General features: G+C 45.7%; 1 protein-coding gene across 1 annotated transcript in view; it reads right to left on the reverse strand.

Moving 5' to 3' along the window:
• Positions 1 to 15,324, reverse strand: part of UBE3C (ubiquitin protein ligase E3C) — a 133,368-nt gene extending 118,044 nt beyond the window's left edge. The window contains exon 1 of the mRNA XM_012812962.2: positions 14,968 to 15,324. Within this exon, the coding sequence (XP_012668416.2) occupies positions 14,968 to 15,033 (66 nt within the window). The 5' untranslated portion in view covers positions 15,034 to 15,324. The remainder of the gene's footprint in view (positions 1 to 14,967) is intronic.
• Positions 15,325 to 16,488: the final 1,164 nt, after the last annotated feature.

Consider the following 16,488-nt stretch of genomic DNA (forward strand, 5'->3'; position numbering starts at 1 on the left):
AGAGTGCTGTGGCATCACGCTCACAGCAACCTCCAACTCCTGGGCTCAAGCGAGTCTCCTGCCTCAGCCTCCCAAGTAGCTGGGACCACAGGCGCCCTCCACAACGCCTGGCCATTTTTTGGTTGCAGCCCTCATTGTTGTTTGGCGGCCCGGGCTGGGGATTCGAACCCGGCACCTTAGGTGTATGTGGCTGGCGCCTTAGCCGCTTGAGCCACAGGTGCCGAGCCACTTAATATTATTCTTTAAAATGACTTCTTGGGCAGTAACTGTGGCTCAGTGGGTAGGGTGCCAGCCCCATATACTGAGAGTGGCAGGTTCAAACCTGGCCCTGGCCAAACTGCAACAACAACAAAAAATAGCTGGGTGTTGTGGTGCACACCTGTAGTCCCAGCTACTCGGGAGGCTGAGGCAAGAGAATCGCCTAAGCCCAGTAGTTGGAGGTTGCTGTGAGCTGTGACACCACAGCACTCTACCGAGGGCAATAAAGTGAGACTGTCTCATAAAATAAATAAATAAATAAATTGACTTCTTATACTTTCAATTTTAAACTAATTTTAGGTAAAGAAAAGCTGCAAAAAATCATCCGAATTCCCTTATCCCTTATGTCTTTCTTACCCACTCTTCCTCTATATAACCAGGTACATGAGATTATCAACAGGAAATTAACACTGGTACTATATATTGCTAACTATGGGCTTAATAAAGTTCACCAATTTTTCTCCTCCTGCTCCCGTGGAGTCCTATCCAGGCTCCCACACTGACCCTGTTCCTCATCTTCCCTGATCTGACGAGCCAGGCACCTTATCTTTCATGTCCTGATTCTATCCCTCCATTTAAGCTTTTACAATATTTGCTGATAATTACAGTCAGGTTATGCAATAATGACAGTATTAGATCCTAATCCATAGGATAATCCATAGATCTATGACTCCATGCCTATATAAATAACTGAATAAATAAATGAACAAGGGAAAAGAAAAATCTCTTCCTCACAGAATCTAGTTAAAGATGCAGATGGAAAGTGCAGAACAGAGTCCCTGACACCAGGGTAATAAATGTTGCAGATAAGATCTACTGATGCACCCTGCAATCAGGGGACCAATGTGTGCCCAGTCTCCACCATCTCCCTCAAGATACTTCTCCACTATCAAGGTGAAGACAGCAAATTTACAATGGAAAAAACCCTGAAGACACAACCAAGAGATAATGTCAACATCTCCAGTAATAAAACATAAGGAAATCATGAACTATTACCTGATAACAATACGAGGATAGAATATAACTGCATTAGGCCAAAAAGACCCTTTTTACTTAAATATATTTCAGGGGAAATCTTATCACTACACTAAATAGAAAGATGGAAAGACAGTATCACTTGTTATAAATAGAAGGCATTTCTAAAAATAAACACAACAGCCGGGTGAGGTGGCCGAGGTCTATAAGCCTCATCCTCCCAAGGGCGCACTGCCTGAGCTCACAAGTTCGACATCAACCTAAGCAAGAGTGAGATTCTGTCACTGAAAACGAGCTGGGTGCTGTGGCAGGCACCTGTAGTTCCAGCTACCTGGGAGGCTGCGGCAAGAGAATCATTTGAACCCAAGAGCTTGAGGTTGCTGCGAGCTAAGATGCCATAGCACTCTACAAAGAGTGACCAAGTGAGACTCTGTCTCAAAACAAACAAAACAAATAAAAGCAAACACAATAAAAAGCACATTATTACATCTTAAGTTAGTTAAAAATACTGAATTGCGTAAATATCTTATAAATTCATTTAGGAAAAGTCCCATCAGAAACTAAGTTCCTGGGGTGGTGCCTGTGGCTCAAAGGAGTAGGGCACTGGCCCCATATGCTGGAGGTGGCGGGTTCATACCCAGCCCCGGCCAAAAACTGCAAATAAAATAAATAAAAATGCACAATGTCCTTGACAATAAAAAAAAAAAGAAAGAAAGAAACTAAGTTCCTCAAAGCAAAAGAAAGTACTTACAATCACAATAAAGGAATATGAGGTGCTATATTGCTTACTTTAAAAAGATGAGACTTTATTAGACAGTTTTGTCTTTTAATTTTGATATTAATCAACACAGAACTCTAACTCACACATTTATAACTAGATCAGGTAGGCAAACGATATTTCTCTGACCAGCCCAACTGGATTCTGAAAAGGAATCCCTAACCAAAATAGCATTTGTGGGTTTTTTTGTTTTTTGTTTTTTGAGACAGAGCCTCAAGCTGTCCCCCTGGGTAGAGTGCCGTGGCATCACAGCTCACAGCAACCTTCTACTCCTGGGCTCAAGTGAGTTTCCTGCCTCTGCCTCCTAAGTGGCTGGGACCACAGGTGCCCACCACTACGCCTTGCGATTTTTTGGTTGCAGCCGTCATTGTTGTTTTGGCGGGCCCGGGCTGGATTCGAACCCACGACCTTAGGTGTATGTGGCTGGCGCCTGAGCCATTTGAGCCACAGGCACCAAGCCAGCATTTGTGTTTAACAAAATTTTGTTTCAAGAAACCATTGGGGTCTGATCTCTTAAATGTCTCTTATTTAGTAATATGTGCATAGTAATAAAAGGGGGTGAGAGGAGGCTGTCTTTACCTATTCATCACTATAAACCAGTTTAGGAAAACACTCCTGGAAATTTCAATCCTTAACCTTGTAAATGACATTCAACATAGGTTTTCCAAGTTTTTCATAATCCCTTTCCTCACAATGAATGTATGTATCCCTTGGTAGAAGGTTCACACCACAAAAACTGGATATTCTTTTTTTTTCCCCCAAAGGTAAAGAGAATATAGATGGATATTCTTCTTGAAGTAAGAGTCAGGAGACATTCTGCTGAAGGCTTCAGTGTGAGAGAGAAGTGGGTGCCTGACTTTAACAGGAGGACTTGACACAAGTTGGAGAGAACTCTTCTTTTTTTTTCTACTTTGTCACCCTTGGGAGAGTGCTGTGGAGTCACAGCTCACAGCAACCTCCAACTCTTGGGCTTAAGCGATTCTCTTTCCTCAGTCTCTTGATGATCTGGGACTACAAGCACCCACCACAACGCCCGGCTTTTTCTGTTGTTGTCGTAGTTATCACTGCTGTTTTAGCTGGCCAGGGCCAGGTTTGAACCCCCCACCCTTAGTAAGACTGTCAGGGCTGCCTTTTGTATCCAAAGGGAGTTTTGTTTGGGGTCAAGTTTCTGTGCTATGGCACACTGGAACAAATCCTGTATTGAACCAACACACCATCTCAGCTTTTCCCATTACATCACACTTGGGGTCTATACCACTGTTTGTCATGAAGTCATCAACAGATTTTAACAGAATTCCTCTAATTCAGGAATCAAAAAAAATGGTCTATTCAGCTGACCAATAGCAAGGGAGTTGAGTTCACACTATCAGTTGCTCATCAACTCGCAGCGAACAGAACTAACATTGTCTTCAGAGAGAGAAGAGCTGCTCTACACATTCGTCCCCATCAATAAACGGACAAGGAACTAAATATTAGACAAGGGAACCTTGCCCGGCACTGCAGGTGCTTTAACCATCACCTTGGCAGCTCCTGCCCTGGCACACACATCAATGCAGTGCTCTCCACACCTGCATTTCAACCGCACTCCCCAGCCTCCACTCTGCGACTAGAATCTCAAGCTGTTTGGCCTTGTTTCCTGTTTGTTCCCCAAATTCAGCAGAGGTAGTGAGCGGTACACTTATGGTTTCAAAACAAAGTCTGAGTGATTTCATGGTGTAATTTGGCACATAAAGGGACAGGTTCATTTAGTCTGTGAAAAAAGAAATTTAAAAATCTTCTTATTTAATTTTTCTTTGCAGTCAGCAAGTTTACAAACTAAAAGCCTACTCCAGTGAGTCATGAACATAATTGTTGTACTTGGAGATACATGACAATCCTAATTACAACTGGTATCTTCGTCTATAAAATACTCTTCACCTTCAGACTTTTTTTAACCTCTAACCCACATCAGGTCTGGGCCTGAGCCTAAATCACAATTATGAATACCTACTTGTGGCTCACAGCAGGAAATAACTGTCAACTTCTGAAAGTGAAATTTCACCATACTACTAAAAATAAATAATCCTACAAGAGTGCACACAGCAATTCAGCACCCAGGAACCCATCCCAGCAATATGGATTGCACACAGTCCACACTATGCATTGATTCCCAGACTACGCTACTGAATTCTTCAGTGATAAATCTGGGTAAAAATTAAAACTTTTTACACAGAAAAATATAACCAAAGTTAAAGACAAGTGATTAGACAGAATATTTGTAACATCATAACAATTATTTGTAAATGTACTCAATAATAATATAAAAAAGGCCAGGACCTATGGCTAATACCTACAATACAAGCATTCTGAGAAGACAAGGCAAGATGATCACTTGAGGCCAGGAGTTTGAGGCCAGCCTGGGCAACTTAATGAGACCACGTCTCTATAAAAAATTCTAAAAATTGGCTTGGCGCCCGTAGCACAGTGGTTACAGTGCCAGTCACATACACCGCGGCTGGGAGGATCGAACCCGGCCCAGGCCTGCTAAACAAAAATAACTGCAACAAAAAATAGCTGGGGTGGGCACCTGTAGTCCCAGCTACTGGCGTAATGCAGTTCAGGAGGCTAAGGCAAGAGAATCGCTTAAGCCCAAGAGTTTGAGGCTGCTGTGAGCTGTGACGCCATGGCACTCTACCAAGGGTGACATAGCAAGACTGTCTCAAAAAAAAAAAAAAAATCTAAAAATTAGCCAGATGTGGTGATGTGTGCCTATAGTTCCAGCTACTTAGGAGGTGGATGTGGGAGGATCATTCAAGCAGAGGAATTGGTGGTTGCAGCGAGCTATCATCCTGCCACTGTACTTAGCCTGGGTGACACAGAAGAAAGCTAAAACTAAAAACAAAAAACTACAACAGCTCTTACCTTTCTTCTTGGCAAACAAACAGTCACATAACACATCATACAGGTAAAGATATAGGACAACCACCACTTTTCACAAATGGATACTACCTTGAGGACATATATACTAGGACATTCATGGCAGTGTTATCTGAATTAGCAAAAACCTGAAAACAACTTAAATGACCATTAAAATAGATGGCAGCTAAATAAGTTATAGAATATTCATTACATGCATTAGACAGACAGCTGGAAATCTGAGAAAAAGTTCCCCCACCCCCACCTCACCTTAATTCTGTCCCAAGTGACTGCTCACACCTGGGGAGGTGGGAATCACGCCATTAATCTAACAGTCAGAACTCAGCTGCCAACTGCAAAGGATGTAGAGGACTCTGTGCCCAGCAACAGGTACAACAGAGTCTGGAAGGTGACCAGGACTGGCCTTAAGACTAATTATCATGTCATTAGTTTAAATCTAAAAGCAGTCCACACCCATCAATGGGCTCTCAGAGAGGCTCCGTGGAAGGTCCCCTGGCACAATTAAGACTCCAAAGTGAGGCTCCGTGCCTGTGGCTGAAGTGGCTAAGGCACCAGTCACATACACCTAAGGTGGTGGGTTCGAATCCAGCCCGGGCCGCCAAACAATAATGATGGCTGCAACCAAAAAAAAAAAAAAAATAGCTGGGTGTTGTGGCGGGTGCCTGTGGTCCCAGCTACTTGGGAGGTGGAGGCAGGAGACTTGCTTGAGCCCAGGAGTTGGAGGCTGCTGTGAGCTGTGATGCCACAGCTGTACTCTACCTGGGGGACAGCTTGAGGCTCTGTTTCAAAAAAAGAAGACTCCAAAGTGACCTCTGAACCACAATGTGGGATCCAGATAGTAGAAAACAGAACCACTGGCCACTACCCATCCTCTTTGCCCTTCTGTTGGGACACGGAGGCCTGTTCATTGTCTTCAGCAAACATATCTTGCTCTGTAAACCTCTTTACTCTGTAAACACACCTTTCCCCTTTCTCAGCATACTTTGTTTCACACCTGCCTTGCTTTGGTGGGTCTGCTCATTCTTCAGCCATGAGCACACGGATAACAGAGATCACAGGCAGCTGCACTAACGCCTTGGAACCCCAACACATGGTGTATCACATCATGTCATGTCATATCATATCATGTCACACAGCTCTTTAAAAGAACATGGTGGGTGTCTGTATCCATGTGCACTATCTCAGACATGCATCAAGGGGGAGAGGAGAAGCTCTACCTTGTGCTTGAAACAAAACAAAAAAAGGGGGATTAGCACAGGGAGAACAGGTTTGAGGGCAGATACAGACTGTGGACCCGAGGATGAAAGGACTGGGAAGTGAGGAGTGGAGGAGGAGACAGGAAGACTCAGCACACTGTTGGTTTCAATTATTCTACTCATAGTGAAAAACATCTTTTACCTTTTAAATTCTGCAGGTCTAGAAAACTCTTTGGAGAGTCCTAGTAGCACTTATATACCAGTTTCACCAACTAACCGAGTGCTCCTGGGATGACCGATCCTGACAGCTCACACATGCCCCCGGACGCAGGTCTCTCACCACAAATCACCTACAGCAGGAAAACCACCTCACAGGAGCAAACCACTCGGTGTTCCTTGAGCTGTAGGTGCTCTTATCCTCTCTAAAAATTAAGCATGACAGGTTCTGACTGAAATTTCTATTTCTTTAATAAGCACAGAAACAGTCCGGTGTCTATTCCTTCTTGAAGCAGCTGTGGTAGGTTGTTTTTCAGTCTGCCTAGAGGTTTATCGTTTATCAGTTTTATTGCTCTCAAAGAACCAGCTTTTTTATTGACTTTATTGTTTTTCTGTTTTATTGACAGCACTCTGGTACTTATTATTTCCTTTCTTCCGTTTACTTGGGATTTAATATGTTCTTTTTCTACTTAAGTTGAAGCTGAAGTTATTGATTTGATGTACTTTTTCTTTAACATTGAACTTTTATATATAAATTCCCCCTGAAATTCTAATAAAAATAAAAAAATAAACAAATACTAAAAATAAAAATTAAGTATGACCAAACTTTCACAAATGCTATTTACGAAGATTTTTTAAGTGGGAAAAAAAGTGGTTTCTTCACTAAATAAATTTAGTGTTAACAAAATGAGGTGTTTAACTTTAAATAGTAAGGTATAGTTTAAATTAATTTCATTAAGCCTTCAGAATAAGAAAAAAGAGAAATATCCAAATCAAGCGCTAAACATTTATAAAAAACATTTTAGCATGTTTATAAATATCTTGATTTTTAAAGAACCAACTTTGAGGTTTCCTTTGTTTTACCAACTTGGCTTATTTTCCACGAGTAATTTATTTACTCCATTTACATAGAATGGTCAGTTTCAGGTCACTATTTTGTGGCTATCACATGCTGACATAATGCTAGCTGCTTGATACATACAATTCAAAGAATGTTCAAGCAAAACACTTTCCTTTGAGTAAATGAAAATGCTGAAAGTATTTGTGAATAATGCATAATCCACAATTTATAGACCGGCATAAAAACAATCCTCTATGAAAATATAAAAATCAATTTCATGTATGCAAGATATTTAAAGGTGTATCATAATACAATAATTCACTAACAATACTTATAAAACAGAATGTACAATATAATTCCCAATTTGGAAAAAAAAAAACTAGGGGAAAACATCACCACATACGGTTTCATTTCTAAGTGATGGGTGGGGTTCTAAATAGGTAGTTTTTAAGCATATATCTTAATATATCCAAATTTTCTATTCTGAACACTACTTTATAATCAGAAGAGCTCATCTTAACAGTAAAAGTCAACTGGGCACAGCCAGCTGCAGATTCCCTTGTCCTTCTTGACTCCCACTGCCTCCCGACTAGAGAGTGATAACAATCCAACATCTGAAGCAAAACGCAGCCGTTTAAATCCTATTACAATGCACTTCAAAAGACTTTCTTTTCTTACACCAGAACTGTGCAGTTAATACAGCACTATTTTAACAGTAAAACCCTGGACACGATCTCTATGAATCTATTAATAGAAAAGTGATTACATCAAATACAATATAAATCATGCAATGAAATATTATATATTCATGAAAAATAACATACAAAAATTATAATACAGAATTACTAAGAAATACAGTGCTTAGGTGAAGAGTATGTTCTTTATTTTATTTAATTTTATTTATTTATTTATTTTTGAGACACAGCCTCAAGCTACCCCCTGGGTAGAGTGCAGTGGCATCACAGCTCACAGCAACCTCCAACTCCTGGGCTCAAGCGAGTCTTCTGCCTCTGCCGCCCAAGTAGCTGGGACCACAGACGCCGGCCACAACACCTGGCTATTTTTTGTTGTTGTTGTAGCCATCATTGTTGTTTTGGCGGGCCCGGGCTGGATTCAAACCCACCACCTTAGGTGTGTGTATGTGGCTGGCACCTTAGCTATTTGAGCCACAGGCGCCGAGCCTCTTTATTTTATTTTTAAAACAAGGTAGAGCTCCTTATTTATGTCCAGACTTATTCTGAAAGGATGAGGAAATGTTTAATAGTGGGAAATTACAGTCTCCATGAGAGGAAAGCGTTCACTGTATGCCCTTTAGAAGGTCTGATTTACCACTTTCTTCAGGTAAAAAAATTAACTTTTAAAGACCACCAACTGGAGATTGGAAATACAATCATTTTTAGAGCAAAGAAGATAATCTAATTTGGCTTTCTCATTATCAAGAATTATGACTTTCACATTATAAGACATGCTAAAGAGAAGCCCAGAAAAGATGGACTAAGTCACAAACAGGTGGTTGCAGAGTTAAACAGTTTTTCAAGAAACCATTAACTTTTGACAATTTCATCTTTGGCAGTAAAAGGGTTTCACAGAAGTATGTGAGAGGAACTGTGCTGCTTACCAACACACTACTGTTTACTGACATTTCTCTACAATTTTAGTGTTAAAGCTGCATTATAAGGAAAATTTGTCCAGAAAGAGTCACGTTTTCAGTGCCTGCAGGATGTGGTCCTCCACGTCCTGGTTATACACACAACCAAGTAAAGCAGCAGATGGGTGCAGGATGTGTAGACAACCCCAGAAACCCTAGAGGCGGTCCCCAAAACTCAAACACTGCAGATCTGTGGGGTTTGCTACATTATTTGCACTCTGGGCCTCTTTCTCCTGGGGACACTAACACCTCTGCCTCACACAAGTCAACTTTAACTGAGCAGCTACAAGTAACACATCCTGCAGAACAAATACTGACTAGAGTGTATCTAACTGTGACAAGCAAGGAGAGAAACAAAAATATCCTTGGAAAACATCCTGTGAAGTTCACTGTAACTTAACCCCTGACAATGAGACAAAGATGCCCTTAAGGTGCAGACTAAGGAATTGATACATTTTTTCCCCAGAGAATAAAGTGTATCAAAAGTCTTAACAATGTGCACACTCTGACCAAGCAGTTTGATTTTCTGCAATTTATCCTAAAAAATGATTATAATTGTTGGCTACCACACTGTTGACAATAGAACAGAACCTAAATGAACCTAAATGTCCAAAAATAAAAGATAAACACGTGCGCACTTCACATAAAGCTCATACCATGAACAGGTGTAACTGCTTTTATAAATAAAACACAATTTTAATGTTAGAAACAATTTAGCCCTCAACTTTTGAGATAATCTACAGCACAAATGTCCTGTGGTCAATTCAACAGAAGTCACGGCCACAGTAACAAGACCTTAGAATGGGTACGGTACTTACTACTGCTACTCCTCTAAGAAGCAGAGCCGTGCTTGCTACACTCTGCCTCTGCTCACACCCTTCTCAGAGACTACCCACAGTATGACGGTGAACACGCTTCAACCCACAACCCACTCACCACATGACATCACAGTCTCTCTTTTTTTTTTTTTTACCTTTTTTTTTTTTTTTTTTATTGAATGGTAACTGTGTACATTGATGCACTTTGGGGGTACAGTGTGGTGTTTTCATACACAATCCAAGACACTTCCATCAAACTGGTTAACATAGCCTTCATGTAACTTTCTTAGTTATTATGTCAAAACATTCATATTCTACTCATAGAAAGATTCACTTGTACCCTTGCAAGATGAACCACAGAAGTGAACCCTCGAATCCCTCTCCCTCCCGACATCACAGTCTCTTGCATGCCCCTCATAATTTTGCCCTGAGCCCACAACATCTCAGGCAGAAACTTGCCCTTGACGATTTCATCTCATCCCAGAAGCCCAACTGCCAAACCACTGATGGACTGCCCCTCCCAATCCCCACCTGGGCTCTAGATCAGCACTTCTGACTGCCTCTGCACACTCCCTGAGCCCCTCCCAAACCGCCCATTCCCTCTGGTATGTCTAGATTCCCCCCCAGTCTCTAATGCTGCAGGCATCCCAGTGGACTCCTGAAGTGACCCGACCCCTTTACTTCTCCCCCATTCCCAGAGACCTATCACTAAGTGCAGCTTACTGAGTCCGGCCTCCTCAACACCTCCTGCACCCACCCCCTCCATGTGGGTTCCTGGCTCCTTACTTTAGGCGCTCAGTTTTCCTGCCTTCAGGCTTATGTGCTGGAATCAAACACCACACTGCCCTACACCGAGTTTGTTTAATGTTACTTCGCGGCTCAAAATCCTCTACTGGCTCTCTAGTGCTCCCTGAATATGCCCTGGTGTGGCCTCCAGCTCTGGTGGCTGATGGCCTATCCCCACCCCCTTTGCACACCTCTTTCCAGCCATAATCTTCACAACCTGTAGCTGACCACGGAGCTTTCATGTTTAGATAGCTCTGCACGTGCTGTTCCTTCAACCAGTGACATCAGTGTCTCCAGGTAATTAACTGTCACCCAATCTCCTGGTCCCTTTCAAAACTGGTCAGCCCTTTCCCTGACTTTCCATTCACTCACCAATGTGCTACACACTTTTTTTTTTATTGAGATAGTTTCAGTATGTCACCCTCGGTAGAGTGCCATGACGTCATAACTCACAGCAACCTCAAACTCTTGGGCTTAAGCCAGGTGTCTGCAAACTACAGCCCCTGGACCACATGAGGCCCGCTGAGGACATTTATCCGGCCCGCCGGGTGTTTTTGCCACAGCTGCCTGTCCTGCTTAGCAGCCAACTTGTCCCGGGCCCACAGTCCGGCCCTCCAACGGCCTGAGGGACAGTGAACTGGCCCCCTGTTTAAAAAGTTTGAGGAGCCCCAGCTTAAACCATTCTCTTGCCTCAGCCTCCCAAGTTGCTGGGACTACAAGTGTCAGCCACAATGCCCAACTATTTTTTTTGTTGTAGTTACCATTGTTGTTTTTAGCAGGCCCAGACCAGGTTCGAACCCGCCAGCCCCGATGTATGTGGCCACACCTAGCTTCTGAGCTATGGGTGCCGAGCCAAAGTGCTATGTACTCTAACTTCCAATTCCAACCACCCTACAGACTATGCTCTCTGAGGGTGGACTGTCAGTGTAGCATTTGCCTCTCTGCAGCCACTTACCCCCTCCTTGGACCTCCCTGGACACCAGTCTCATCCTGCAGCCCCCCCCTTTGTAATTTACGAACACACACACATATATTAAATGTTGCAGTACCTCACAAATTCTTCCCTGTCAAAACTCCAAGCTTGGGTGAGGCCTGTGGCTCAAGGGAGTAGGGCTCCGGGCCCCATATGCTGGATGTGGATTCAAACCCAGCCCTGGCCAAAAACTGAAAAAACAACAAAAAACCAAAACTCCAAGCCCTCTCTTAGGTGACTGCATTCTCAGTCCTAAGCTACCTGTCTGCTGATAACTCACATGTGCATCTCTAGTGCAGATTCTTCCCTGAGTTTCATGTGTGTATAATCCACCCCCTGTTAGATATCCCACCTCTGTCCCTCAGGAACCTAGATGATTGTTCCACCAACACTTTCCCCTTCTGGAGAATCTACTCCCCACCACTCAAAATCAACCAGACTGCTCTATTTGTACCAGAAGACTGCAACCCCCTTGGCTCAGACCCAGCTCACCAGGTGGGAACCGGACCCAGGCCAATCAGATTTTCTCTCTGGACATTTGAAACTGAGATCAAATTGTCTCCACATTTAAAACTAGTAAATCAAATACAGCCAAGATTATGTGCAAGTGAAATGGAAAAGCTAGTCTCAGAGCCAAGAACAAAGGTGACAGAGAAAGGCAGTGAGTGAGCACACAGCTCAAGGAGGACAGAGAGGGACCACTCTGGGGCTGGAAACTTGGTGCCTGGCTGTTCCCTCCTTTCCCTTCTCCACGTCCTCTCACAGACCTGTGGTTTCATACTGTCCTGCCTACAACCTGTAGCTGATCACCGCTCCTCAGCGATCAGCTCAGTGAATTTCTGTACTTAACAATCAAATGTGCCCTAAGATAATCTTTTACAAACTAACAAGAAAGTAAAAGGCTGCCAATTAAACTATATCACATTGTCAAGATGTACTCTGATCACTCCATGTACAGGCGCCCCCTGCCCCTTGGAAGGTCTTGTTCCTCACACCCACCTGAGTGACATCAATGTCCGGGACTGAGCTCCAACCCAACTCTACTTTTCCTGATTCAGGCCCAAGGGAAATCTAGAACGTGGTAATTACTATCTCTTGCTATTTAACTTTTAATTGTTTAAGTCTCATCTCCCCAATAAGATTTTAAACTCCTTCAAAGCATGGATGGTTCCTACAGAGTCTTTACAAATAATAAAAACTAAAAATATTCACTGGGGAAAGTGTTTGGTTGGCAGTGTGCACAAGAGCTGAACAAATGTGTAACTTATGACCTGGCCCATAAGAGCATTCTGTCCACCAAAAAGCACAAACAAACAAACAAACAAACACCCTGATTAAACTGTGTAGCATTTGTTTATACCAAGGGCCAAGCTGCACAAGGTGGATAGGGCTCCCCTCTGAGACAGAAAGCTGAGCCAAAGAAGCTGGGCATAAAAAAGAACCAGGGCCATGCGACTCCTTTTATAAAAAGTTCAACAACAGGTAAAACGAATCTATGGTAATAGAGGTCCAAAGAGGAGTCACTGTTGGGAAGGAGTCACGCCTCCAGACACGACCTTTCAGTCATGATTCCATAGACGATACCCATGTTTTTTACTATATCTTTTCTAGGTTTAGACAAATACTGTGTCACAAGCGCCCACAGCACACAGTGGAGTAACAGCCACACCAGACTGTACCCTAGGAGTGAACTCCATGCCCTACAGCCTAGGCACACATGGGCTGCACCACCTAGGTTTGCACTCTGACATTCGCGCAAGAAAACTACCTCACAGCGTGGAGAAGGAGTCTCTGGAATATGGGAATGTTCTTTCTCTGATGTGATGTGAATGCTGCACTATGTACATATGGTTGTGTCCATATGTGAAAATCCCTCAAGTGGCACTTACTATCGGTTCATTACCCGGATTCCTCTACCACGCCAAGGCACCCATCCTTCAGCTGCTGCAAGTCAGCTACTAATGGCTCCTTACTGTCACCTCTAGAGAATGACCCTCCCTGAGAGGCTGGCACTGGCACATCCCACCAGTACCTAAGGACAGCCAGCAGCCACAGCCCCCTTGCTTCAATCAGGGACATGCTCCCAGTGGGCCTGGGCTACAGCCACATCCCAGTCAGTGATGGGGACACCTTTTCCCTGTCCTACCCAGCTTCCCTGACTCCCTTCCTCCTCAATATCACAGGCACAAGGATGGTCCTAAGCCTCTTCTGGGGGAAAGGACCCAAGACAGAACACATAATGTTTGTGATCCTATACATTACGTTTCTACCTCAATGGTAAGTTTTTTTTTATTTTTAAGAGCAGATTGTTTTGAACAGCTAAAAAGCAACATGCGATCTCCTCTTGAGATTCTGATAGATAACATTTTCTCAGAGCAAAGAAGTGTCACCAGGCTACAAAGGACCATCACTCAGGGTAGGCCTCCCAGGACTCCTGTGGCAGAAGGACACAGGTGAATGACATTAATTCCAAGGGGGAGACCTGCCACTAGCTTGCTGTGTGAAGGTGCCATCACTCAAGTGCTCTCTATTTCACCTTCCAAACTCACAAACCGGGAGCTATGTCCCCAAAGCTCTCTAAAGACCGTTCCAACTGCAGAGATCCTTTGGTCTCATACGGACCAAACTCGTGTGCGCAGCGCCGACTCCTGCCGCACAATCTCTCCAACCACTCACCTTCACACAAGCCTTGGAGCTAGAAAAGTAACGGCGCGCCTCTCTCCCAAACCCCCACCCCCAGCTTCCCAGTCTCTACCCGCAGAAACCACCGCGTACACCCCCAGGGCACAATTCTCAAAGCGTCCTTCTACAGAAAGGTCAGCGTCCTCTCAGGGTTACACGTGGTGTACAAGATACGCTAATGTGGAGGCAAGAGAGGCCAGCACAGCACACTGGAGGGCATTCCAGAAAGTACTCAGTATAAAGACAGCCAGTCAAATTCTATCAAACATTGCAAAGACTCCAAGAGTGGGGATCACATTTCACTTCCAATCTGATCCCTGGGGTGCAAATCGGGCTGCCGGAGCAGCGCCTCCCGAGCCAACGGATGCACCAGGGACAGAGATGTCCTGGAGCGGGGACGACAGCGCGTCAGCCGTCCGCCCTCATCCCGCACCTTCCCCACGCGAACGGCGACCGGGCTGGCCGTCCCCGCCGTGTTTCCGGAAGGCTGGAGAGACATTCCCAGAGCCTTGGGCTCCCACACGTGACCGACTACCAGGCGCTCCGCCTCCATTTCGGGGATCGCGCCCCCTGAGGCGCGCCCGGCGGCTCCCCCGGCCCCGACTCCCCCGGACGCGCCCCGAGGGTCGCCCGGCGCCGCGCGGGGCCGAGCAGCGAACGCGCCCCCCGGAGCCGGCCCTCGGCGCAGACCCCGCGGGCAGCGGGACGCCGTTGCCGGGGACGCCGCCGCGCCGAGGGCCGGCTCCCAGCCCTCCCGGGGCCGCTCCCGCGCCGCGCCCGACGCTCCGGACCCCACCCGGGCCCCGGCCTCGACCCCGGGCCCGACCCCAGGCCGCCGGCCGCCACCTCGGGAGGCCCCGAGCGCACGGGCGGAGCTCACCTTCCGACTCGCGCCGCCGAGGGACACCTTGGGCCGCGTCTTGAAGTCCCCTTCAAAGCTGAACATCTTTACAGCTTATCCCATCGGGGAGCGCCCGGCCGAGCAGCCGGGCGGGGTGTCGGCTCTCGGAGCCCGCCCGGCCACGGGCAGCGCGACCAGGCGGCGGCCGGAGGCGACCGTGCCCGCGCCGCGCTCTGCCCTCCCGGCCCTGCCCGGGGCGCAGGGGCGGCGACAACGGAGGGGCGGCCCTACCTCGCCGCTCCTCATTCACGCCTCCCGCTGCTGCGGCCGCGGCCTGGAGCGCCCGGCGGGCCGCGTACCCCACGCCCGCTCCGGGAGCAGCCTCGGGAGGGAAGATGGCGGCCGTCCGTAGCTGCCGTGCGCGGCCCCGCGAGCGCGAGCGCGCTCTCGCTGGCGACGGCGGGACGCTCCTCCCGGCGGCCTCGCCAGCGTGCGCGGCCCCGCGGGACGCGCAGGAGCCTGAGGCAGGACCTGGGGCGGAGCCTGAGCCCCTGGGGCGGGGCGGGGCGGGGCCGAGGAGCGGAGGGGGCGGGGCGGCCGAGAAGACAGTGATGGGGTCTCTTAGAGCAACTCGCGGCTGCTGGCCGCTTCTCTGGGAAGCGCCCACGTCGGGTGTAGACTGGAAGGACCAGTCTGGCCTAGCTCGTATATTTACAGCCGCGTATTACATGTGTCGCGTCACATATCACACATATATGCACACGTTTGCCTCACGCACAGCATACATATCCGTAAATATAAAGCCCACGCACAACCCACGCGTAAGTCTGTCTCATACGCAAAGCATACATGTACATACATACGAGATATGCATATACATGCTTATACGTATGTACTAAGTATAGATGTTCCTCAATCTGCTATGGGGTTGCATCCTGATGAAACCATCATAAGATGAAAATATTGCAAATCAAAAGTACGATTAATACCCTATAAGCCCATCACAAACTCAAAAAGTCCTAAACTAAGTCATCGTAAGTTAGGAATCATCTGTACATAAATATGTATGTCATATCCACAACTACATATTAAGTATATCTCACATACACACATGCATACAGGTATATATCATACAATTGAAACCACTTTTAAAAATTAATTTTTTAATTGTGCATTTTTAAAGTATACAACACGATGTTTTGATACAGACACGTGTCATGAAATGATTACCCTCTTTTTTCCTGTGTGGTAAGAACACCTAAAATCTACTCTCTTAGCAAAATTCTAATGTACGGCACAGTATATATTATACTATTGACTACAGTCCTGATGACTTTTGGGTCTCTGGCTTATTCAGCCCACAGAACTGCAAGTTTGTACTTCTGAGTCATATCTCCCGCCTTCCTCCACCCTCAGGCCCTGGTAACTACCACTTTACTTTATGTTTCTAGGAGGGTTTTATTTTTATTAGATTCCACATGTAAGCCCAATCACATAGTATTTTTTTTCTCTGTGTCTGATTTCACTTAGCATGTCTTCTAGGTTCATCCATATGTTGTA

The sequence above is a fragment of the Otolemur garnettii genome, unplaced genomic scaffold (genome assembly GCF_000181295.1).
Source record: "Otolemur garnettii isolate 467f Iridium unplaced genomic scaffold, OtoGar3 scaffold00235, whole genome shotgun sequence".
Taxonomy (NCBI): Eukaryota; Metazoa; Chordata; class Mammalia; order Primates; family Galagidae; genus Otolemur; species Otolemur garnettii.